Below are 23406 nucleotides of genomic sequence, written 5' to 3' on the forward strand. Positions count from 1 at the left end.
AGAAAATTTGCCCTTTTGGGGCCCCACCCCTCAGCCCCTATGGGTCAACAAGGCTCTTTTATATAAAATATGATTGTCCTTCCCAATGATGTTTCACACCAAATATGGATGAAATCCATCCAACGATGAAGGAGAAGTAGGATTTTAAAGGTTAAATTAAGAAAATTTGCCCTTTTGGGGCCCCGCCCCTCAGCCCCTAGGGGTCGGCCCAGGCTCATTTATATATCCTCCTTCATTGTACTTTTGAATAACATTAAATGATGGTTGGCAAGGTCCACTCAGGGTTTTTTGTTTTATGATCTTAACAGTAATAGACTATGACTTGTCTTGTTGAGATGAACATTAATTTTGTACTTTTACTCAATGCCATACCTGAGAAAATATTAGTAAGACAGAATGAAATAGAAAATTATAGAAAAGATATAAAACCTATTTTAAAATTTTACAATTGCATCCATATCAGATGATCTTGTGATCATGCAAAGGAAACCGTTCCTATTCAAACCATTTCTGTTACATTCTGTAATCTGTCTACTTTATCTACTTTAAAATACACAGGAGATATTTTCATTAATTCCATCCTTACATCTTGATGTATATTATGAAAAACACGAAAAATGTCTGACGAAACTCAAGATTACAAATTTCTGGAAATTCTTTCAATTGTCGTATTGCATTTTAATATAAATCTAGCTTTCAAATAACAAGCAGAAGATATTATTAAATAAATTTGAGCGGATATGACATGAAACTAATCATTGGAGAATTCTAAACATCGTATTTTATGCGCTTCATCCACAGTTATTCCGAGATTGCTGTAGAATTTACGACGCCGTAAACACTACAATATTTAATTAAATTTACTCAAGTATCCTTAGCTTTATAAGCATGGTCTCTTTACGAATTTATGGATGTTGCAATTTTGTTTTAATGCGACACCATTCTTTGATTTCGTCAGTTTAGAAATGGACGTCTGTCATTGAACAAATGTCTTTTTATATCATAGCCGTCCGATATCTTAACTTGTTACTCAGTGAAGTTGCTCCATCAAAGCTGACTGGCTCCTTGTTCAATATTGCTCCGGACTTATTGCGTCTTTGGAATAAACCCATATTAGTGAAATATATCCGGAAATAATCCAAGTCAGCTGTAGGTCAGTGTCACATGAAATCTGGGTCACGAGAATGTTTATGTTCCATCTGCGCGTCACTAATATGTCTTTTGTTTTCAGATAGTGACTCTCGTGGCTCGAATTTGTCGATATATTCAGTAAGAAACACGCCCTTTAAATTTTTGTTAGTTTATGTAAATTTGCAACATTAATAGAAATTATAATTAAATGTGTCCCCCAGTTTAAGTCATACGAATGTAAACAAAGGATATGGATTTGTAATATATCCTTTACAAGCAGTAACCAAACCAACACATGCTTCGTAGAGATGGCATTAGAGACAGCAGTATCAAATGGATACGTCTTCTTTATCTTATGATGTGGGTAAATTAATGCGTGTGTTTACTGTTTTCAGTGTCAGGTATACAGCTGTTAAAGCGATTTTTGAACTACATACATTATGTACGTACACACAAGTTATGAAATCGAATCCCGTCATCAGCTTGTTTGTACGTAAAAAAGCACATTCTACCATATAACCACACATTACCGCAAGGTTGAGATAAAATTAGAAATCTTGCTTTAACTTTCACCTTCAATTTGTGATGGAATGGATGTGTCACTTTACTTCAAAGATATAACGTAATGGAATTGAGTATATGTCCACTATTACACGGAGACAATACTACATGTAGAATGTCCCGACGAACTAGAACGCATCACATGTACATATCCAACGCATAGAGAACAGAAAAAGCCGGACTTAACATTCGATGAATACACATGTGATCCAAGTATGTAATATGTAAATGCTAGTTTTTTCTCTTTAAATTTTCATATCTAATCAATCCTAAGGACGCTCCACCGCCGACAGAGTGAAAACGTTACTCATCATTTGAATAATTACTCGTGTATATATGTGTCTAATTAACACAAAAAATAATATGAAATAATTCATTATGCTTTTCGTGTATGCGCAATCAGTAATTAATTCCATATAGGACATAGTGCACGGATTTTTTCGGGACGCAACTATTTTAATGTTTTTAAAAAATATATTTGTTAGCGGCGGAGCATCTTTAAAATACAGTTATTGTCAGTAAATTCCCATGCTGTATTTTAAATTTGAATCAGACTCCATTCTGATACAAGGGAAGCAACCGTTATTCAAATGTCTACAGTGGTCTGTGCATGACACCACGCTATTGCAGAGAAAAATAAGAAATCGGTGACGGATCCACAGTTGTTCTTGGAAGGCTTAGCAACTCTCACCCTTCGACGAAACTAAGGCGAGCGTTCAGCTGAAGGCCATATATAATATGGGAGACGATTAGCAAAAATACAAACTAGGAAGAGAAAAGATAATATAATTAATTAAGCCGTTTTTACGACATCATGTGCAATTCACACGCTTTTTCTGAAGGTTTTTTTTTACGGCCATTAATTTGATGAAAATAAAAAACAATTAAAAACAAGATGTTTTTTTTTCTATTTGTTTTGGTTAAGTTTCGAAATATAGCATTAATATTTACCAGTCTCCAGAAACACGCATCACACATCGCATATATGAGAGGTCGTCCTTACATGACCCTACCTATCAATATCAAACAAAAAGCTAACTAGTAACATAATGCATAATCTCGGGATTAACCCTAACCCTAGCCATTTTCTTAACTGCCCTGGGACATACATTGTAGTCGACAATCATTTATAATGATATATATGTGCCTAGACGGTTATCAATAAATGCATAAAAATATCTATATGGTATCGACATACTACATATTTATGTAGAATTCAGCATACGCTGCCCTAAAAAAATCTTGATTGTTTATTTGATTAAATTAACGTCCTATTTACAAGCAGGGCCATATAGGGACGGCCTCCTATGTATGCAGCAGTGAATTAGTGTTGTGTGCCTCTCATATAGCACTATAAAAAGGCTAGTGTTCCAATATACAAGAAGACATCACATGAATATACCGTAATGAGACCACATGGCAATGGTTTTAATTAATAAAGCTCTCCTGCTTTAAAAGTTTGAAAATATTTATTTAATATGTAGTAAATCAACATTATACAGGTCTAATTAGCCGGTGCAGTAGACTATTTAGCAACCTCAAAAACTTGAATTGTCAAGAAAACAAAACAAACAAAATACATGTTTATTATGTTTATTCAATAAAATTGAATTCATAAATTTATATCAACCATGATAGCTATCGCTCAGACACCGTTCCTATCGCACATCGCACAGACCGCACACCGTGATATGTGCGGTCACACAACTGTATTATTCTGACAACGGGGGAACGAGGGAGACGGAGGTTAGTTAGGAATAAAAGAAAATATTCTTGATTCAGTCGCCTTTTACAAAGCAGGTACAAACCTTCCAAGGCATTTTTTGCTTCCAATATGGTGGTAGTAGCTTGGATTAGCGCAAGAACTTGGCCCCATATCAATTTTGGCCTCTAAAACGAAGTGAAAATATTGACCTCGATTTTCGTCGGATAAAATGATTGATTGGAATGAAATGTAACGAATTAATTTTAAAACTTTCGTCAATATGTACATGTAGCATTCCAAACTAGGAAGGCTTAATCCAAGTACATACGAGTTATCTTTCTGTGTACCATTTATGACCTGTGGTTATTTTGACTTTGGTTATCGTGGCATAAAGTCCGTGTTAAAATATATCCATTGATTTTAATTCTCTTATCAAAGGAGGTCTCGTTTGATCTTGTCATGGGAGGTATAAGACATTTGAAGGAGAAAAAGTGAATGTCATTACAAGTAGGTCTTTTAACGTGCATTGATAACTTAATGTTGGACGAAAACTAATTTGTAATTAAGGCAATATTCACTGATTAGAATCAAGTACCCTCTTTATGCTTCACTGCAGAACTGGTTATAGAAAACCTACAAGAGACCAGACGGTCTCACAGATGTGGAAAGACCTGCATACTCCAGACCAATTCAATATTTTGAGATGTCTTGAGTGCAAGTGACAAACCAAAATCTTTAGTAAAGATGATTTTGAATGGATCAAATATTGACGGGTACATATTATGTCAAGGATTATGTATTATACATATACGTTCACAATAAGGTTGACTACCTCATTCTTTAAATTCTGACAAATTCATTGATTATTCATCTTAAATTGTTAGTGTTTTAAATATATGATTAATACATACATAGGGACCTCAGTAGCTATCAATCATGATAAGTATGACCTCTACTACTGATTTAACTCTTCCCCCTGGATTTACAATGAAGGCAGTTGGAATAGGTCAGTATTATTCTCTTGTAACGCTGGCCTCCCACCATCTCAAAAACGTGCAATTTCTTGAATGAAACAAACAAAAAACAATAAATGAAACTGTGTATAGTATAAAATAAATAAATGGGCGAAGGGAGACAATTTAATTACATGAAATAGATTAAGGGTTCATTTACACTTTATTCTTCATTTATGATTCACTACCGCATGCTTAATAATGTGGCATTGAATGCGGAAGCAAGGCGAGAGATCAGTGAACACACCTGCAGACAGTGATCAACCCCAACACAACTTTTTAAGGTGGAAAGTGCTTGAAAAGTCTGCATCAATGTGAAAGTAACAGAAATGAAGGTTCTGTACTTAAATTACCAATGTGTCGTAAAAAATGTCAACAAACAAATGACTTTAGAAATATGAGTAGATCATGGGTGCGATATAAGTGGTAATAGCTGTATCCAGAATATGGAAATTTTTACTCTACCAATTCTCATTTCAACATGAATCCTTAATGATGCCTTTTCCTCTACATTTCTTATAGTAAATCCTTTGTCTGCCAAGACACTTGGCCCTACAGGTAGGGCATTAGAATTGTACCTGCTGCCCCTATTGCATGATCGTAAAAGGCGACTAAATTTAGGATCTTATCTTTTCTCTTCTTCCTAAGTGACTTTTTCTTTCCTAATGCCTCCCTTGGCACCGCCTCACTTTTGGCCTTGAGTTGAGCGTTCGCCCCTGTGAGGAAGGCACTGGGTTCTGTCCCCAGGCCGGGACACACCAAAGTCTATAAAAGTGGTAGTTTCTGCTTCTGCTTAGCGCTCAGCATACAGGGAGTGGGACGACTGGTTCGCCCGTTGTCAGTATAATGTGACCGGGTGGGGTGTGTTGCTTGGGGTCTTCGGCGGTATGCTTCAGTGATATAGCACTATAAAAAGAGCAAAAGTTCCACTATACAAGAAGACACAACATGAATATACCGCAGTCTCCCAAAACACGCACCTCGCCCAACATACACTCAAAACACCACATACATGGGAGGCCGTCCTTTCATGACCAAAGCTGTTAATAGGACGTTAATTGAATCAAACAAACAAAAATATTCTTCCTAACTGACTTTATCTTTCCTAATGCCTCCCTTGGCACTGCCTCACTTTTGACCTTGAGTTGAGCGTTCGCCCCTGTGAGGAAGGCTCTGGGTTCTGTCCCCTGGCCGAGACAAACCAAAGTCTATAAAAATGGTAGTTTCTGCTCCTGCTTGGCGCTCGGTATACAGGGACTGGGACGACTGGTTCGCCTGTCACATGTGAAGCACAAAAGTATAATTCCATCATGGTATCATTTAAAATATTTATTTGTATTCTTAAAATAAGTCGTCCTCGTTTCATCATTTGATACACTGATTTAGATAATAGAAATTGAAGTTCATTATCACATATTAAATAAAACATCTCATTAAAATTACTGGAACAGTTTGCTGCTGTTTTATACATATGCATGTACATGTAGTTGATGTGTTGGATATATCCGGTATACAGTAATTGGTACAAGAGTATGTTACATACTGATATACTGTACATGGGGATACAGGTACAATGTATCCGTGCATAAATAACTTGTGTACTGTAAACTCTAGGTACACAGGTCTGTCGTCATGGTCTCTAGACCTAGGACCCTTTTCTCCCTCTTTCCCTTATATCCTACCATGTAAAGTGACACCTTACCTGAGATTAGTCAGGGGGCACAGGTAAGGTATACAGAATTTATTTAACACCAGGGGGTCCGTTATACCAATCAATTCAATTGATAGCATGTTATGACAGCCTCTGTACCTGTATAATATAATGAGCACAGTAAAGTCTACCAGTCTACCTGACCCCATGTGGTTTTGTTTCAAATAATAATAAACCTATAGCTGCTTTTTTATCAAAATGCGTTTATTCTTTCAATTGAAACTGATTGTTATAATATTGTTTTTATTTTAGTTATCTTTAAAATTTGTTTGTTGTTATTTTAAGAGAGGGAGAAGGGTTTAGTAATTATGTACTATAATTTATGCAAAGTCCCTATATATATATACATATGTGTATTCAAAACATGCTTCAAGAAAATACCCCTTGGGCTCCCTTATCCTTGTTAAAGCCAAATCCAGTAAGCAGAATATATTATGTTTAGTTTGACACTATGTTATATATAGATTTTATAGAAAGAAAAACCGGAACGAAATCGATATGTACGGCATTTAAAAGACACAAAATATGTATATCTATATCATAGGTTTAACCATACAGCATTTCGGTAAGATAGTTAAATATGGGCGCAGGAGCTGGCAAAATTCAAGGTAAGAAATAGTAAAAAATGAGCTTAATTGTAAATGATGATAAATTATCTTTTAACAGTCAATTGTTTGACGGTCACAGCCTGAATGTATTTTTAATGTTTATTCCATCCTTCATCTCGAGCAATCTTTAAAATATATAATATAAATGACATAATAAGTATCTGGAGTTTAATCAGAATTGTGTCCAAGTAAAGATCTAAATCTGAAAACGTAGACATTTATGTTGTAAAGGATATAGACGATGTTTATTAATTAGCCTCAATTATACGGGTAGAATTAGTACTACAGAGCCAGATATTATTACTTTTTGAGAATATCAATAAGTATCCCACTATAAATACATCGTTTGTATTTTTCTTTCAAAATTGTTCTCGGAAATGAAATATTGTTGGGGACATTCAAGATAGCTACGAGGTAGCTTTCCTTGTTTAGAAAATATAAATAATGCACACATCGGTTATACTATACTAAGAAATATACATCAATCGCTAATTTTGCTCGATGAAAGAATAATCATAGCGAAGAAAATGTGTCCCCAAAGTGAAAACAAATCGTTTAAACTGTAGAAAAAAATTATTTCAGTTCGTTTTTTATCGCAATGTTTAGTAATAGTGTTTTGTCCATCGTCGGCCGCCGTGTTCCCAAAACCAAGATGGCCACCACTTCAAAATAATTTTCTATACCATTATCAGGCCACCGTTAAGGCATATGAGCCTTTTGTTATTATTTTCAAAACGGTTTTTATAAACGCTTCACGAAAATTTATCGTGACAAAAGTTATACTTGTTGACCATATAATAAACAAATTGAATACATAGATTGTTCGCCTCAAAAAATCCACATTTGCCCTCATCTAATAGTAACCAATTTTTGATATTTTATTAAAGTCATATAACACTAACCAAAAAGTGTATGTTAAGATTACTTTGAGAACCTTTTCGCTTTGTATATTTACTCTCTATTAACTACCAGGATAATTTGAAGACGACCTCTTAAGATGAACCTATGCCGTTTCTATAATGCTAAATCACTGTAGTTTGTTGGCGTAGACACACCCAACTCTGTCACATTATGCTGAAAACAGCGAACCAGTCGTCCCACTCCCTTATTGCTGAGCACTAAGCAGGAGCAGAAACTATCATCTTGGTGTGTTTTTGCCAGAGTATAGAAACAAGCGCTCAACCGAAGGTCAAAAGGGAGATGGTGTCAAAGGAGACATTAATACAAATTGGGCTAGAAAGCTCAGAAAATATTCTATCCTGTATTCCCCATTGCGCCATAGATACAGCATGGTCTATTGCGTAATAATTTTTTCCAAGCGAGTTGTATAACTTTCCTTCCAATTAATGTAGACATATATTGGCTGTGAAAAATGAAATCTAGAGTAAAGCTGAAAGGTATTTCGCTTTTGTACCTCTTTAGTAATATATATTATCTGATTGAGAATACTGAATTGAAATTTTAATCAATATGGTGTTGATGTAGAGATGATAAACTTATAAACACAATATCATGAATGCCACTAAGGTTTCCTCACAATAACGGTAAGAGTCAATAACGAATTAAGAAAAGTAAGGTCAAAGTGTTTATGAAATGGTACGTTTGTTTTGTCAATCTAATTAAAATACAGATCCTTATAACCACTCCGTTCAATAGAGGATCTGACAACATCCATTTAAGGGTCGTGTTCGTATGACCTTTTTATCACCTGCACTTCATACCACATACATTTTCTACACATTGCTACGTCAATTGATAACGCCATTTCGTCCAAGTATGCATAAACCTTTAGAATTGTTGTGCTCTTTGGGCGAGATGACTACGTACACAAAATAAATTTCGGACAGCTCTTTCAAACTATTCCGTCCCCAGTCAAGATTCTAGCAGTGCAAATTTGATTGGCCATTTCAAAAGGTCATCCGGACGTGACTCCTAATGGGATGTTGTCAGATCCTCTTATCATACGTAATTATATTAAGAATCTGTATTTTAATAAGAATGTTTGTTTTGTAGTCTAAAGAGCAGGAAAGGGTCATAAATCAGTTACGTAAGGACGTCGATGACATATTGGAGACAAGAAAAAAACCAAAAGTGAAGAAGCAGAGCAACAAGATGCAGGTAATTCTGGGATGGCCGGTGTTTCCGTTGTCAGTATAATATGACATGTCTTTGTTTTGTGTATTCGTTGGCATGCTTCATTGGAATAGCACAAGATATACAAAAAGACACAACACTAAATATACCGCAGTCTTCCAAACCACGCAGCACACTTCATACATGGAAGGCTACCAATTTATCGACCTAAACAAAGCAGAGAGCTCAGCAGAGTCATTTCTAGTGCTAGGCGAATGTTACAATGTATATATATACGGAACAGATCCAATAATCTTGTCGCCAGCTGACGGGTGTGCTGGAGTGAGATAACATTATCATATTTAGGGCAAAGAATCAAGACACAAATATATGCAGCCCCCCCCCCCCCCCCCCCCCCCCCCCCCGATTTGCGCAAGTAACACGTTGCACTAAAATATAAATGTCTTCACCATTCTCAGGTTTAACATTAAAGAAAAGACCTTAAGTCGCCGCGTTATAATACTCAGTTCCTCCTCAGTTTCACCCATCATAGTTAATACCATCCCAGTGACATAAATCGGTGTAAGATGGCAGTACTGTTTATACGTCTAGGGCATCCGTTTTTATCCCCCACTTTCTTCGAAACGGGGGGATTATTGATTTGGGTTTGCCCGTCTGTCTGTCTGTAACACTTCGTTTCCGTGCAATAACTAACAAATGTAAACCGATTTTCTTCAAACTTGTTGACAAGATTAAATAGCCTTAAGATCTCGGCCAACTTCGATCGCAATTGTCAATGGACTTTATTTAATGGAGTTATGGCCCTTTGATGTACTAAAAACATTCTGTCATTCCCTGTGCAATAATTGTAACAAATGTAAACCGATTTTCTTAAAAGTTAGGATCGAAGTTAAATGCCTTAAGAACTCAGCCAAGTTTAATAGTCACTTTCAGCGGACATTATTTAATACAGATTATGCCAACTTCATTTACTAAAAAAATCATTTTCTGCCATTTACATGTAATAAATGTAATAAATGTAGATTACACTCCCTACAGATTTCCAATCATCTGCTTAATGTTATTACAGGTATGCATTATTTACACTATGCTTTCTTCAATCAGTTTCCTTTACCCCTTAATACATGTTTTATCATAAAATAACTAATAAAACATCTTACTTCCGAATAAGACTTCAGTTTATTTTTTTCATGTTTCAACCAAGGTTAAACCTAACTTCAATAATGTTTACCTACAATATGTCCTGAAAGCGGGGAATGGAAATTCCACGAATATGCTTGTTACAGGCGAGTTCCTTCGATGATGCAGTGAGCTGCTTTAAAGCGACTTCTAATTATTCTCATTGTCCAATTCCCATTTGTCAGTACTCAGTAAATCCATGATTGATTTAACTGGTTGAATTTCCCCAACAATATACTACCTGCTTTATTGCTCTTTTATATACTACTCTAATGCACATATTATACATCCTATAGTTTCATCACTGCTGGTTCGGTCATAAATGAGTAGTGGGCATTTGTCTAATGTATTGAAAACGTTACTAGGTATCGCTTCTGATCCCTGTGATGTTGTTAGAAATGCTTCAGTTGTTTCTTCAAATGTGTGTCTTATATTTCATGCTGTCTTCTTTCCACGTGTCTTAAACTATCATACAGTGTCTCATCCGGTGTAGGCATGAAATAATACATTGGAGGGCTAGGGCCACTAGCGAAGGCAATGTCATGGACATGAATGTATCGATAACTCTTCCCTATTCACACATATTCTGCTGATGATGGTAATCACTGCTACTGCTAAGGCAACCCCATCTGTATCCACTGTTTGGATTGTAGAGGATGTGACCATACCCATTTTAGCTTCAAAATAAGGCTAACCTCAAACTAATTGCAACAGAATTTATTCCATGTAATTCTGGAAGTTCATCATTTGTAGAAACCTATATTAAAAATCTACATCTCCAAAAATTGTGGAAATTTGAGAAAATTATTTTTCAAATTACAATGTCGAGAACAACTATTATACACAGAAATTGGGGGTAGGGGTAACATTTTTTGTATGATTAAAATATGGGCTGAATGATTTTATCAAATTATGTACCAAATGAGAGATAATTGTTCATTGTTTTAATTTTGACAAAATAAGAGTTATTCTTTTTTATTATGACGTCATAATAGCCGTTGAATTATCTCCCCTTTGTCAAAATGTAACTTTCCATATCCTTGCAATAAAAAATCTCTTTTTGATCCAGATTTTTCTCACAAAAATTATAAGTTTTGGAGTATATGATATATATATATATGTATATGAGTACACTGTGCACAACATTTATATTAATATAATCATAACGTGTTTTTTTCAGTTGTATTAGGCTATAATGAAATTGTATAACATGACATGTATTATGATTTGCTGTTATTGGATTCTTAATTTTATAAATAACTTTACTTAAACGAGATAAAGGAAATAACTTTTCTGTAATATTACAGAATGGTATTCCATTTTAACAGTTATCAAATAGCTAGAAATAATTATTACACAAATCTTACGTTATTGTATGATGCCACAATTGCATTGTTTTTCCGTACCCTTGATGAATAGTCTCAATGCTTCGGCTTCATAATTTCATTTGGTTCACACTTGTGATAAATCCCTTCCATCAAAATGAAATCATTTGAAATTAATTCGCAATGTGTCCACTTAAGAAATTCATGGAACTGGTTTATATTAGTCTCAGTACATTTATTTATCCATAATTCCTCTAAACGTCTTCTGTAAGATCAGTATCCGTCAGGGCAGACGAGTTTGCACAGTTAATACCCTTGCAGTCAGTGCATACACTTGAGCAGTCCAGACCATTCTTTCTACACGAGCAACGTTTGCTTTCACAATTTGTTTTACAACTGCATCTAATGATCTTCAGTAGCTGTTCTGGTGCAGGTGGCAGAATGGATTTGATAGGTGCAAGTCTTCCCTGCGTGAAAACCCAGCCCCAATGGATAGGATCCATGTCGTTTCCGTGCCATGACTGACATTGGTGGTAAACTCTCATGCTGTGATATCTTGCTGCATCTGAAGTTGGTGGCAGAGACTGGACTTGAACACTGCTGCTGACTAACCCTGTACTAACTTTGTTTGTAAACTTCCTATAGCGCAGGTTATCCAGACTTTCATCAGAGAGACCTCCATACAGATACACCAGAATGGACTCTCCAATTTTAACAACTTCATCGACTGTTGATATCTCTGACATTAGTCTAGACGCATGCTCTCTCATTGTTTGACTTGATACGAGTTTCTTGAGTGCCTGTCCTTTCCCAATTCCAAAATAGCCTGGAAGTAGTATCACATCCTGTCAAGGAATGAAGGCCTGGAAGAGCAGAACATAATGACTCACCAAGTACAGCGACTGTATTTCGTAAATCCCAAATCTTGATTGCCTTTCCCCCTGCCTTTCTACAATCTGACCGAAAATAGATGTTGTTTGTTGCATGTTGATCAAAGTAATAACAAAGAAGAATTAATATGTCTGTGTCCTCGCCGATAACTTCAACGTTTTGCAACTGTGCACAATTTAATGCAGTCTTGACGATCAGCAGATCAGCATCAGCAAGGGCGTGAATGACAGTACATCCGGCTTCCTGCAGTTTGGTACCAAGATAGTAGATAAACGCTTGCTTGTTGTCTGAGTTCGCCAAAAATAGCTCCTTTTTTGCCCTGCAAGGCGCAGTTCCTGTGAAATCGACCTTTGTTGACGATTTACCTTTCCCACGTCTTATATGGGCTACATCTTTCGTTGAAGGTCCATTGTCGTAGCCATCGAAAACGATAACTGGCTTACTGTATCTTCTGATTGCGTAAGTGATGTACATATTGCATATCGAATCAAATGATTCTCCTATCTTCCATGGAATCCTGTGCAGGAAAGAACCGCCATCAAGAATTGTGAGGATATCGTCAGGTGTTCTCTCAACACCGCAATCACCTAGACCCCATATACTGTCAGATAATACTGCCTTCTGTGCCTGTCTGAGAAGTCCCGAATGATCGAACAGGGATGGAGGATGGCTTGATAATTCAAATCTGAAAAGGTCTGCGGGATCGTCAACTAGAGTGCGGGATGCAACTGTAAGCCTTTGAAATAAAAGTTGAGGGTCGACGTTGACTGCTTCTCCGTCAACTGACACCTGGCTGTTGGTGCTCATTGTTCGCAGCAGAGTTCGCTTGAAAAAATACTCTAGGATAGACTGCCCAGCCATCGATTTAATGATCTTTTCACCAATCTCTTTAGCGTTGTCTTGGTTCACAGTACTTTCAGCAACTTGACCTGTCTCAATGTTTTTGAGTGGATAGGTTGTCATCTCTGAAAGGGTTCCTCTCGTCCAAATACTCAATGATGGTTTTGATGTCTTTGTGATCCCTAATCTTTCTACTGGGAGTGTTATCTTTGTGCTGATCACTTGTAATGTACCCGACTTCCGTCACCTGCTGCATTGCATTGTTGATATCCGCATGGTGTGGCATAGACAAAAGCCATTGTACCCTCTGTACCTCTTCAAGGCCACGACCTCTTGTAAGCCCGCCAGATGTTTTCAAACTTCGCATTAGTTCTTGCTCTATGATGAGGTCAGTGGACAAGCCTCCCCAATACTTGTCAGTCCGTCTGATGACGTGGTGACCGGAGACGAAATCGCTGTATACATCTGGATGGGTTTCTTTCAGGTCTTTCATCTCGGAGATATAAACATAAGCAGACTTGGTGTACAGGTTATGACCGGCAGCAGCTAGATAAGGAAGCATGTCCTGGATACATTTAAGATGCAGTTCCCAAGATCCTGTTCGTTCTGCAGCGATGTAGTTGCGCAATAACTGTACCATATTTGAGTACTGGATCCAAAGTGAAGCTGTGCGCTTAGTTGCCATGAGGTTCTTAATTTCATCAGTTACTTGATGAAGTATCCGGTCAACTTTTTCATTCTGTATCAGGGTATCTAACGATATATCACCATTGATGAACTGGTCAAACAAGAATGATGTGTCTTTGAGGACTGTATTTTCATGATTTTCCTGTCCATCATCCTTGTTCTCTTTGTCTTCACTCTCATCTTCACTTTGAAGCGGTATTGCAAAAATCTTACATGCAAGCATTGCGTGCAGTGTCGTATCAACTAGCATATGTCCTCTGACAGCTCTTGCTACAGCCTTTCCAGATAGCATCCTAACAACAGCATTTGGAGCGTACACCCTTTCCAAAACCTCTTGAAGTCCGGAGCCATTCATGATGTTCCCAATTGCGCCGAGATAGCTCATCTCCAAATGAAATCCTCCCAGTCTTAGCACCATAGATTTGAGATCGCTGTCTTCGTTGTCGTTAGAAATGATTGTGAACGCTTTCCAGTATAATGGCTGATCAAATGTGATAATTGGTGTCCTGTTATGCTGACAAGCTAGTTTTGAAACGTACTGAAGCGTAGAATAGACACAAGTCATGTCGCTAGGGTTGAGATCTATCATGGGTAGATATGTCACAGTTGATTTTCCCGGATAACGTCCTTTCATGACCATATGCATAAGTCCTGACCAACTAGGCATGGGAGATTTTAATGGCCTTAGTATTCCTGTCAACTGGTCAAACTTTTCTAGTGGATACTCCTTATCCGTGATCTTTCCAAGTGTGGGATATCGCATAGAAGACATGTTATTGGTGAGTTGCCGATAATGAAAGAGGTCGATTTTCCCGAGGTTTCTCAAGTCATCTGAAGTGACAGTCATCCGACGGATAGGAACGCTTGTGTAGCTACCTGGTGTAACACTGGCTATGATTCCCATGCCGTGGAAAGTATCGTGTCCATCAAGAGTACAAGAGTTGTGATCCACGTTATCTGCAACAAACTGTAAACTTGTGTGCTGCTGAAGACCGAGCAATGTGTCACTCTGAGCGAGAGCGGAACTAGACGCAAATCGGCTGACCTCATTATATGATGCACAAAATCCCAAGGCATTACAAACATCTATCAAAAATCTCGACCCGAAGTGATGGTTAAGCTGAACACCAAGGCCGATCTGTAGAGGTGGGAGGAGTCCGCGCGGACGAACAGCTTGCATTATGGCCTGACCAATGGATGAAATTTTCAAGTCGGAATCTTTCCCGCTGAAGAGAATCTTGAGGAATCTTTGCAGACTCTCAGTGACATATTCCAAGTTTTTCTCTCGCGATGATATATCAGATGAGTCTGGATAAAATCCTTTTGAAATAGATAACGACTTTATTTCATTCTTGATCAATTTAGCAGCTGCTTCTATCACGGCTTGCTTTTCTAGATCAGAGTTGTTTCTGGGAGTCTGATAGAAATCTCTTAAGATAGAGTTTGCTGTTCTTCTGAGTGTAATGACATCGGATTTTCCAGTCATATCTGAAACAATTATATCTTCCTTGAAATGATCAATAAGCATCTTTTTCATATATACTGGACTGTACGCATTTTCTCCACATATTTCAACCATTTTAGCTACAAGATCAGAAACGGTCAGTTGATCGTCTTCATTTTCCTGTAAATAGTCCACAACCTCTAGAAAATGTTTGGATGTGATGCTTGGTCGTCCAGCTTTGCCCTTTTCCTTCTTTGGTCGCCCGGCTTTGGACTTCTGTTTCTTATCTGGTGTGAATGCTTGAGGGATGGATCGATTTGTTCGGAAACTGACACTGCATGGGTTATGGTATAGTGCATCAGCTGCTACCAAATCATTGACGGATTCCAGGCGCCCACGAACTTCTGCAGCCCATTCATCATCTCTCTGTTCGCACTTCAACAAAACTTCAGACTGAAAATCTGAGGTACGTACAGGATACACATCTATATCTCTCTTCTTACCGTTGACTTTGGCTTGTCTTGTACAAAATAAACAATGATCAGAAAAGCTGAATACCCCATGGGAACGCAACGATGGTGTTTTTTCCTTATTCTCACTACTTGTCTTCGATGGATCAGCATGGCTACTCTTAATCAATATAGGGTTGGTATATGTTTTTCTGCAATTAATATGAACAGAGTCACCTGCTTTAGAAGTTATATTATCCCCACGCAGAATACTGGCCTCGTTAATGCCATCGCTGCCTTTTTTCTTTATCCTTACAGCCTCAGTATGGTCAGTGATCTGTTGATGACATATGATGCAGCTGACTTCACATTCCATTCTCCTCCTGAAACAAATAATTCCATTGCTTCGGGTCTTGTTGTTTTACAAACGAAAAAATAATATTGCTAAGACTATTGAACAAATGAAAATAAACCGTTTAACGAAAAGTAAAACAAATCAGGAAATACCAAGACAGTCTTTTTGGTAGGCCATCATGATGCAACTGAAAGAAAACGAAAAAAAACACAAAAGTTAACTAAAATTAAATAAAAATGAATAAACTAAATTATGAAAACATAAAATAAACGATGTAAAAACTTATAATTATCCATATAATTCAAATTTATTGCTTTTAGGGTCAGGTTATTTTTTGCTGATAATTAAATATCAAACCCTTTTAATTTCCTTTAATGATAACCACGATATTCAGTATTATACTAGTATCCGTCCTATTGTTTCGCCTATTTAATTACCATTTCAGTTGGAGTTATACATTCAAACCTTTGTACATTATAATGTATGTATACATGTATATACATATATATTATACAAATCCATCGACATTAGGTCATAACGTTCTAAATTTTTATTACACTATCTTCAAACGAAAAATCTAAATATGTTATGTGTAAAACGGAAGCTATACTCACAGAAACGTCAGACGAGAATGTGTAAGACACAACCTGCAAAACGATATGTTGTCAAATATCAAAATATTTTCATACTGACAAATCGGTATTCAAAATCAACTAGAGTCTACTAGCTGTATCAAAATTATAATGTGGTCGTCAAATTACATATATGTATTTGTTGTCTACATGTTGTTTTTTATTTTATTTAATTAACTAGGCTCATGATGTTATCCACAGGTAGATATATTTAGTTAATAACAGAAAAGTAGACAAAAGTTAAAATTTTTTAAGATATAATATAATGCCTGGATTTTGTTGATAGTGATTTTTAAGATTTTAAATAGCATTGCTTTACAACCCCACACGCCTAATTTAATAATACTCAAAAGTTCTTCAAACAACTTGTTCAATTGACAAAATGTATTGCTAAAATAACTTACGTTTGTGCCCTAAACAGCCATTAGAGTGTATAAGTTCTATAACTACTGTACGTCCAATAGTAATGTTCGCGGGTCGGCGTGCATCTGTAATAAATGTATATGTGAATACGGATTTGTGCATTTGTTTTCAAATAAACTAATAAATTATACATATCGTATTAAATGGGAAGTACAAAAATCACTAAGAGATGAATGAGGTGTGTAGATCGGTTAGAAACACGAAAAATATTGCGTACCGGTACGACAGTGTCCTAGACGACAATATTCAGTGCCGCCGGGCTTCCATACTTTTAAAAATTAGGCGGCGTCTGCTTCCGTTTTCTATTCGTTATTTCTACGTAATTGATAACTTTATACACACATTTTGAATGAAGATTACTTAAATTAGGACTAACTATCATTTCTAAAATGTCAAGCATGAGTGTTTATGACAAGAAAGCCGATTTCCGTAGTCAATCGTGCTCCGTGTCGTGTAAACACGGTATGTTTACATGTACAGTACATCAAGTCTTGTAGCAAATCGCTCGTTTTCGTTGAATAAATGTAAAATAAAATCAAATATATATTACACAACATTTTCAGTTTAGAATGGATAAATTAAGATAAATTTACTTACCTGCGAGACGAAGGAAATTACTTTTAACGGTGGAAATATCCGGGTATGCATACCGCTCCTAGCTATAAATATATCGTAGTTATCTCCCTTGTGTTGTACGGCGACCTGTACACGCCATACAGCTACCGCTTCAATATGACGATTTTCAATCGCTTATTAGGAAACTTTCCCCAATTTAGATTTTTGTAGATTTTTAGTATTTTGTTCACTTGTCGTAGTACTTCATAATGTATTTCTTATCTTTTCTGTTGCAATTAGTTTGAGGTAGAAATATATTTTGACTGGACTAATTTGACCATACCCATCGTTAACAGCATCATCCATATTAGTGGAGCAGATTAGTTCAGAAATATGGACAAATTATGCACATAATAATAGAGGCATGAAACTTGGCACAAAAGAAGTTTAGGACAATAGAAATCTTTTTAGCCTCTTGCCCATCGCGATTTAGCTATATGGCGTACTGGCGGCCATTTTCCAAGATGGCCGTCAAAGTTTTCAAGAACCTCACCTCATTATAGATCTTTGCTAAACAATAATCCTGAATTGGTTTCATTTCACTTATCTTTAATTGATGTGTTCATGAAAAATTAAATAAAATTTGAGAAATATGACTGAGTTTTTAAAGTACATAATTGTATTTTAAAATCATTTGACGGCAATCTTGAAAAATAACCACTTTAATAGTCATATGCATCACGGTGATCTATGCTTGTCTTAAAACATACACATTATTAGTTGCAGGTCCAATATTATGTTTATATGTCTTTCAGACAAGATTAAGGGATCGGTGCAAGGGTCGACATTTTAGACAGAAATGAGTTTGGTTTATCATATAAACGTCCTATTAACAGCCAGGGGCGGCGTCACATGTGTAGCGTGTGTGTAGTGTGAAGTGCGTGTTTTGGGAAACTGCGGCATATACATGTTGTGTCTTCTTGTAATAGAGGAACTATTGTTCTTTTTATAGTCTTGCACCTGCAGGGCCATTATAGCCTTTATAGTGGGTAGTGGTTGTTATGAATGAATACCTTTCATCCGTTATTTGCGGCTAACTTATTAAAATTAATGTTCATGCAGATAAGAGTAGATATGAAACGCGAATTCCTTTATCTCTATGAATGCAGATAAGAAATATTTTTTGTATTATGTGAATATATAAATGCATTAATTCAGAAGAATGTTTTTTGAGATATTGGACATGTTTTCTCCTTTTAGCCCATGGGGGCAATAACGACCCATTTGGATATGATGTTAAAATGTTATATCAGGCTAATAAATCTAAGATTTTTATTCTTTTGCTATGAAAATTGAGCAAATAATACTCATAAATGTGTTTTCTTGTTTAATTTATAGTATTGAATCCTTTCTCATTGTGTGTGATATCCGACTATAACTTTCAGATAGAAAAAATTAGTATAGTATAAATAGTATAAACCATTGGAAACAGGTCATCTGACTTCAGAACTGAAATACAAAGTAAGGTAAAGCATATTTGATTCCTGTGATCTTGAATGAAGGTCAAAGTCATTCATTGAACAAACTTGGTAGCTCTTCATCCAAGCATGATACTTACCTAATACCTGGTTTTAAGGGTTCTTGTGAGTCAGACTTCCGATCAGATGACCTTGAATAACTTACATGTTTATGAGTTTTGAACATCTTCTGTATTAAGTAAAGATTCCTAATCTATACTCAGATGATGATATCGAGCTAATACAATACCGTAGTTTATGCACTAATGCATTCTTTCATTCTGTTACTGTCACGACATATATATATTATCATATTAAAATACCAGATTGGTCATCCTTATGTCGCTGTTTCGATTCTTGATACCTCTTTTCCGCTTGTTCATTTTTTGCTTTTTCTTCACTTAGCATCCTATTGAAGTCATCACGCAACTCTTGTATGGCTTGTTCCTGCCCTTTTCAGCAATACAAAACAAACGTAACATTTTATAAATACCTTACTTAATTCGTTATTGACTGTTAGCATACTGCAGTTGTTATTGTGAGTAAACTCAATTTGGTGGGTTCGGAAAATACTTCTATGCTCCGATTTCTTTTAAATTGAAGTGTTAAAGGTCAAGATGCATTATTATTTTAAATGTGTTTTTTTTAAAAAGGCATAAATGACCTAAAATTATATTTTCTAATAATCTAATAATACTTTGGGCATACGTCAAGGGGACCCCTTGTGTCCACCTTTTGAACAACTTTTTGACATTTTAATTATTTTTGCTAATGAAAGAGGCTTCATTCCTTATTTTGTATCCTTTTATAATGCTAATTACTAATTGGTTTGAATACAAATTAATTTTCAATCATTTTATTTTTATTTTTGACATGATAAAAGTTCAATAATTTGGTTTGCTCCGAATAATTGGCATTTTTTCGATTTTGTCCACAATTTTCAACATTTAAAAAATATGCCATACGTATAATCTTAAAGCAGATATTTTTCAAAAGATATTGAAATGCAGAAAAATAGTTTTTCAAAGGCTCAAATGTAGCAAATGAGATTTTTCTAAAAATAAACCACATTTGCCCTAGGTGACGTGAAAACTCTAATTCGGTACCCTAACAAAATATAATTTTGTAAACTTACAAATGCACTCTAAAGTTAGAGCATTTTTATTCTTGCATTTTCCCTAACAGTACACAAAGGCTTAAAAACTAGAAGCCCTGTTGGGTGAAACAAACAGTTCCTTTTTATATGTCAAATTAAAAAAAAGTATTTTCATTAGCAGTTTAAAATTTAAAGATTCTGTAAATAGGTCTTATATTAATCAAACAAACAAACAAGATTTCCTCTTCTGTAAATAAAAAAACCTTTTAAAATTTATTTAGAACAGAGCGAAACAGTATTACATTGATATGGGGTATACTGCTTGGTGTTTTCGTCAGCACGTACCAGTGACATATGTATATCACTATAGATAGAGTTCCACTTTACAAGAAGACACAAGCTGCATATGTGAATGTCTGTATATTTTGGGCTGGGACATATTCGTAACCTTCCTCCTTGTAATAGTATACTCTTATCCTTTTATTACTCAAATAGAAATACATGATTGTATTATAATCGTAATTTGAATAAGAAAGTACAAGTTACGATACTGTCATTTTCGTGTTATGAATTCCTAATATTTTACAACATGAATATACCGCAGTCTCCCAAAACACGCACCATGCACTTCATATACGCAACACACCTGGGAAGCCGTCCTCGCATGATCCTTGTTGTTTAAAGGATATTAATTTAATCAAAACAAACTAGTGTGAATCCGTCTAAAACTTATACGAATGTGTGTATATGAAAGACTTCAGACTTGTATTTATAAATTACTTGGTATATCCATTAAGTTCTGGTTTAAACTTCTTTTCACCGTAGTTATTTCTAAAACCAAGTGCTTTGCCTTGTATTTTGACTTACGCGCGTGTGACTTTATTTACATAAGGATTTGTATATAATATAAATTTAAAAGGATAATATACTCAGATGTTATAGATGAGATAAAAAGAAAATACCTCTTGCCGATAAAGTTATATGTACTGGTGAATCAAAACGAACTTTAAGTATGTTATTCATCGGTAAAAGTTATCAATATTATGATTATTACAATGTATAGGTTTTTATTTTATATTAGATAAATACGAGGTCAAATTGAATGTTTGCAGTATTTCCAAAAATCATACCCACGTCTTCTCTGTTGTAAAATGAATACACACAGCTAAACCAGTCAGCCAAGAAGTGATTAACAATCTCATTTTACCTTGCCATAGGTAAGTTTAAAGTGTCTTCTTAAGATATGTTTCATCTACACATGAAATAAATATAAATCATTCACTGTTGTGTTTACATATAAATGTGTGGAGAAATGTATTTATATAAACAGATTTAGAATATGTTAAAGTGCTATCATATGTGCGAGTGTTAAGGTGTGGATGAATAAACTTAATTAGAGTCAATAGTAGGCATGGTCATTGAGTATGAATATGATATGTATAATACATTGATTAACCAAAACTCTGAGCAAAATGTTAATTATTAAAACAAGTAATAATACAACACAAAAATCTAGCATGTTCACTGTGCATTAAGTCTGTCTTCTGCTTACGAAGTATCATGCATGTTTGTCTGAAATTTTACGCCAAGGAATGGCAAATAGAATTTTAACACAATATACATCCCTACTCGGGAATCAATCTGATTAAAATCCATATCCTTATTAATATATATCATTTCTATTCCTCGATATGAAAGGTGTTGTGTAATAAAGTGAATAGTATGAGAATCTTCGTCTAGAAAACATCTATACTCGGCTATCAAAAAGTGGACTGTTAGGGAAAAACCGCTCCTGTTATTTACACCATAAGCCTCATAATTTACTATTTCTTACCTTGAATTTTGCCAGCTTCTGTTCCCATTTTCAAATCTCTTCCTGGATTGTTGAATGTATGAATACGTACGATATAGCTACACATATTTTGTGTCCACATAAAATTTCAAATGCCGTACATATTGCTTCGGTTCCGGCTTACCTTTCTGTACAATCTTAATGTCACTTGGAGTCAAACTAAATAAATAATGCATCCTGCTTATTGAATTAGATTTTAACAACAAACGACGATTTTTTTACTCGATGAAAGTATAGCAAAAAGAAATTAAAATGTGAAGGACTATGGTTTGTGCCTTTTAAGTCCTCAAATCCATCTTTTCAAATCTGTTATTAAAGATATATGTGCCGTATTTTTCATACTCACGAATCAAGATGAGCTTTTAATATGTTATTCATGTCATTGACCTTATGCCTTTGAAGGTTTATGCAAAATTTTATTGAAATTGCTTCAGCAGTTTTAGAGAAGAAGTCGAAAATGTAAATTGTTTACAGACATACGACGGACGACGACGGGGAACACTTGAAGACTTCGTCTCAGGTGACCTAAATATCCAAAAATGGAAGATCTGCAATAGCAAAAGGCACAACTAGGACACTTGTCTGATGTATGCAGAAAGTTTCAAGGAGGACGCATAGACGGACGGACGAAGCCCAAATTAACTTCTTTTGTTTTCCTAGACTTTTGTGTAACAAAATAAGTACTTAATGCATAAGATGGTGACAGAGCCTATTGTTACCCCTCGGATTATCGCTGTCACCCTCGGCTTCGCCTCACAATTAAGTTTAAATACCACTAAGTAGATACCTCATCGGACATTGAACATCCCATGAGGAATAAGGAAGAAAACACGGGCATAAAGACCTCGTGATAGCCCTCTGGCGGGTCTCTTAAAGTTATACGTTGTATGTGACGTTGTCGGCCAGTTCCGGTATAGGGTTTTCTAAAGTTATTCTCTCATGGCGGTCACTTCTGGAAATAAATGCATTTCAGGGAAACAAGTAAAGTAGTAAGTCCTGGTAAACTTGGTATTTGTCAAGAAATTTAATGTATATGTGAAATGTAGATATCTATTAGGGTGTAATTTGAATTTAAAGCAAAGCCTTACAAGACTGCATATACATGTAAACAATTTAAATGTTGTAAGATTAAAACCTCAGAACGAGAGGGCGACGGTGATATCCTCGGGGTGACACAAAGCACTATCACCATCTAATGCAGGAAGTATCTATATATAATATACGCGGTGCAGTATGTGACAGTTTAAACATTTCGTGACTAAATGAATGTTTGGTTTGGTATCGTTTGTTTATTTACGTCCTATTAACAGATTCATGTAAGGACGGTGTCCCATGTAT

At 35.7% G+C, this 23406-nt stretch overlaps 1 protein-coding gene across 1 annotated transcript; it reads right to left on the reverse strand.

Moving 5' to 3' along the window:
* Positions 1-13152: 13152 nt before the first annotated feature.
* Positions 13153-17525, reverse strand: LOC138310862 (uncharacterized). The gene is made up of 3 exons (XM_069252194.1): positions 17030-17525; positions 16608-16640; positions 13153-16021 (listed from the first exon to the last, which is right to left on the reverse strand). The coding sequence occupies exon 3, from the start codon at positions 16012-16014 to the stop codon at positions 13153-13155; it is 2862 nt and encodes a 953-aa protein (XP_069108295.1). The 5' UTR covers positions 16015-16021; positions 16608-16640; positions 17030-17525.
* Between the last annotated feature and the right edge of the window lie 5881 nt (positions 17526-23406).

The sequence above is a fragment of the Argopecten irradians genome, chromosome 16 (assembly GCF_041381155.1).
Source record: "Argopecten irradians isolate NY chromosome 16, Ai_NY, whole genome shotgun sequence".
NCBI lineage: Eukaryota > Metazoa > Mollusca > Bivalvia > Pectinida > Pectinidae > Argopecten > Argopecten irradians.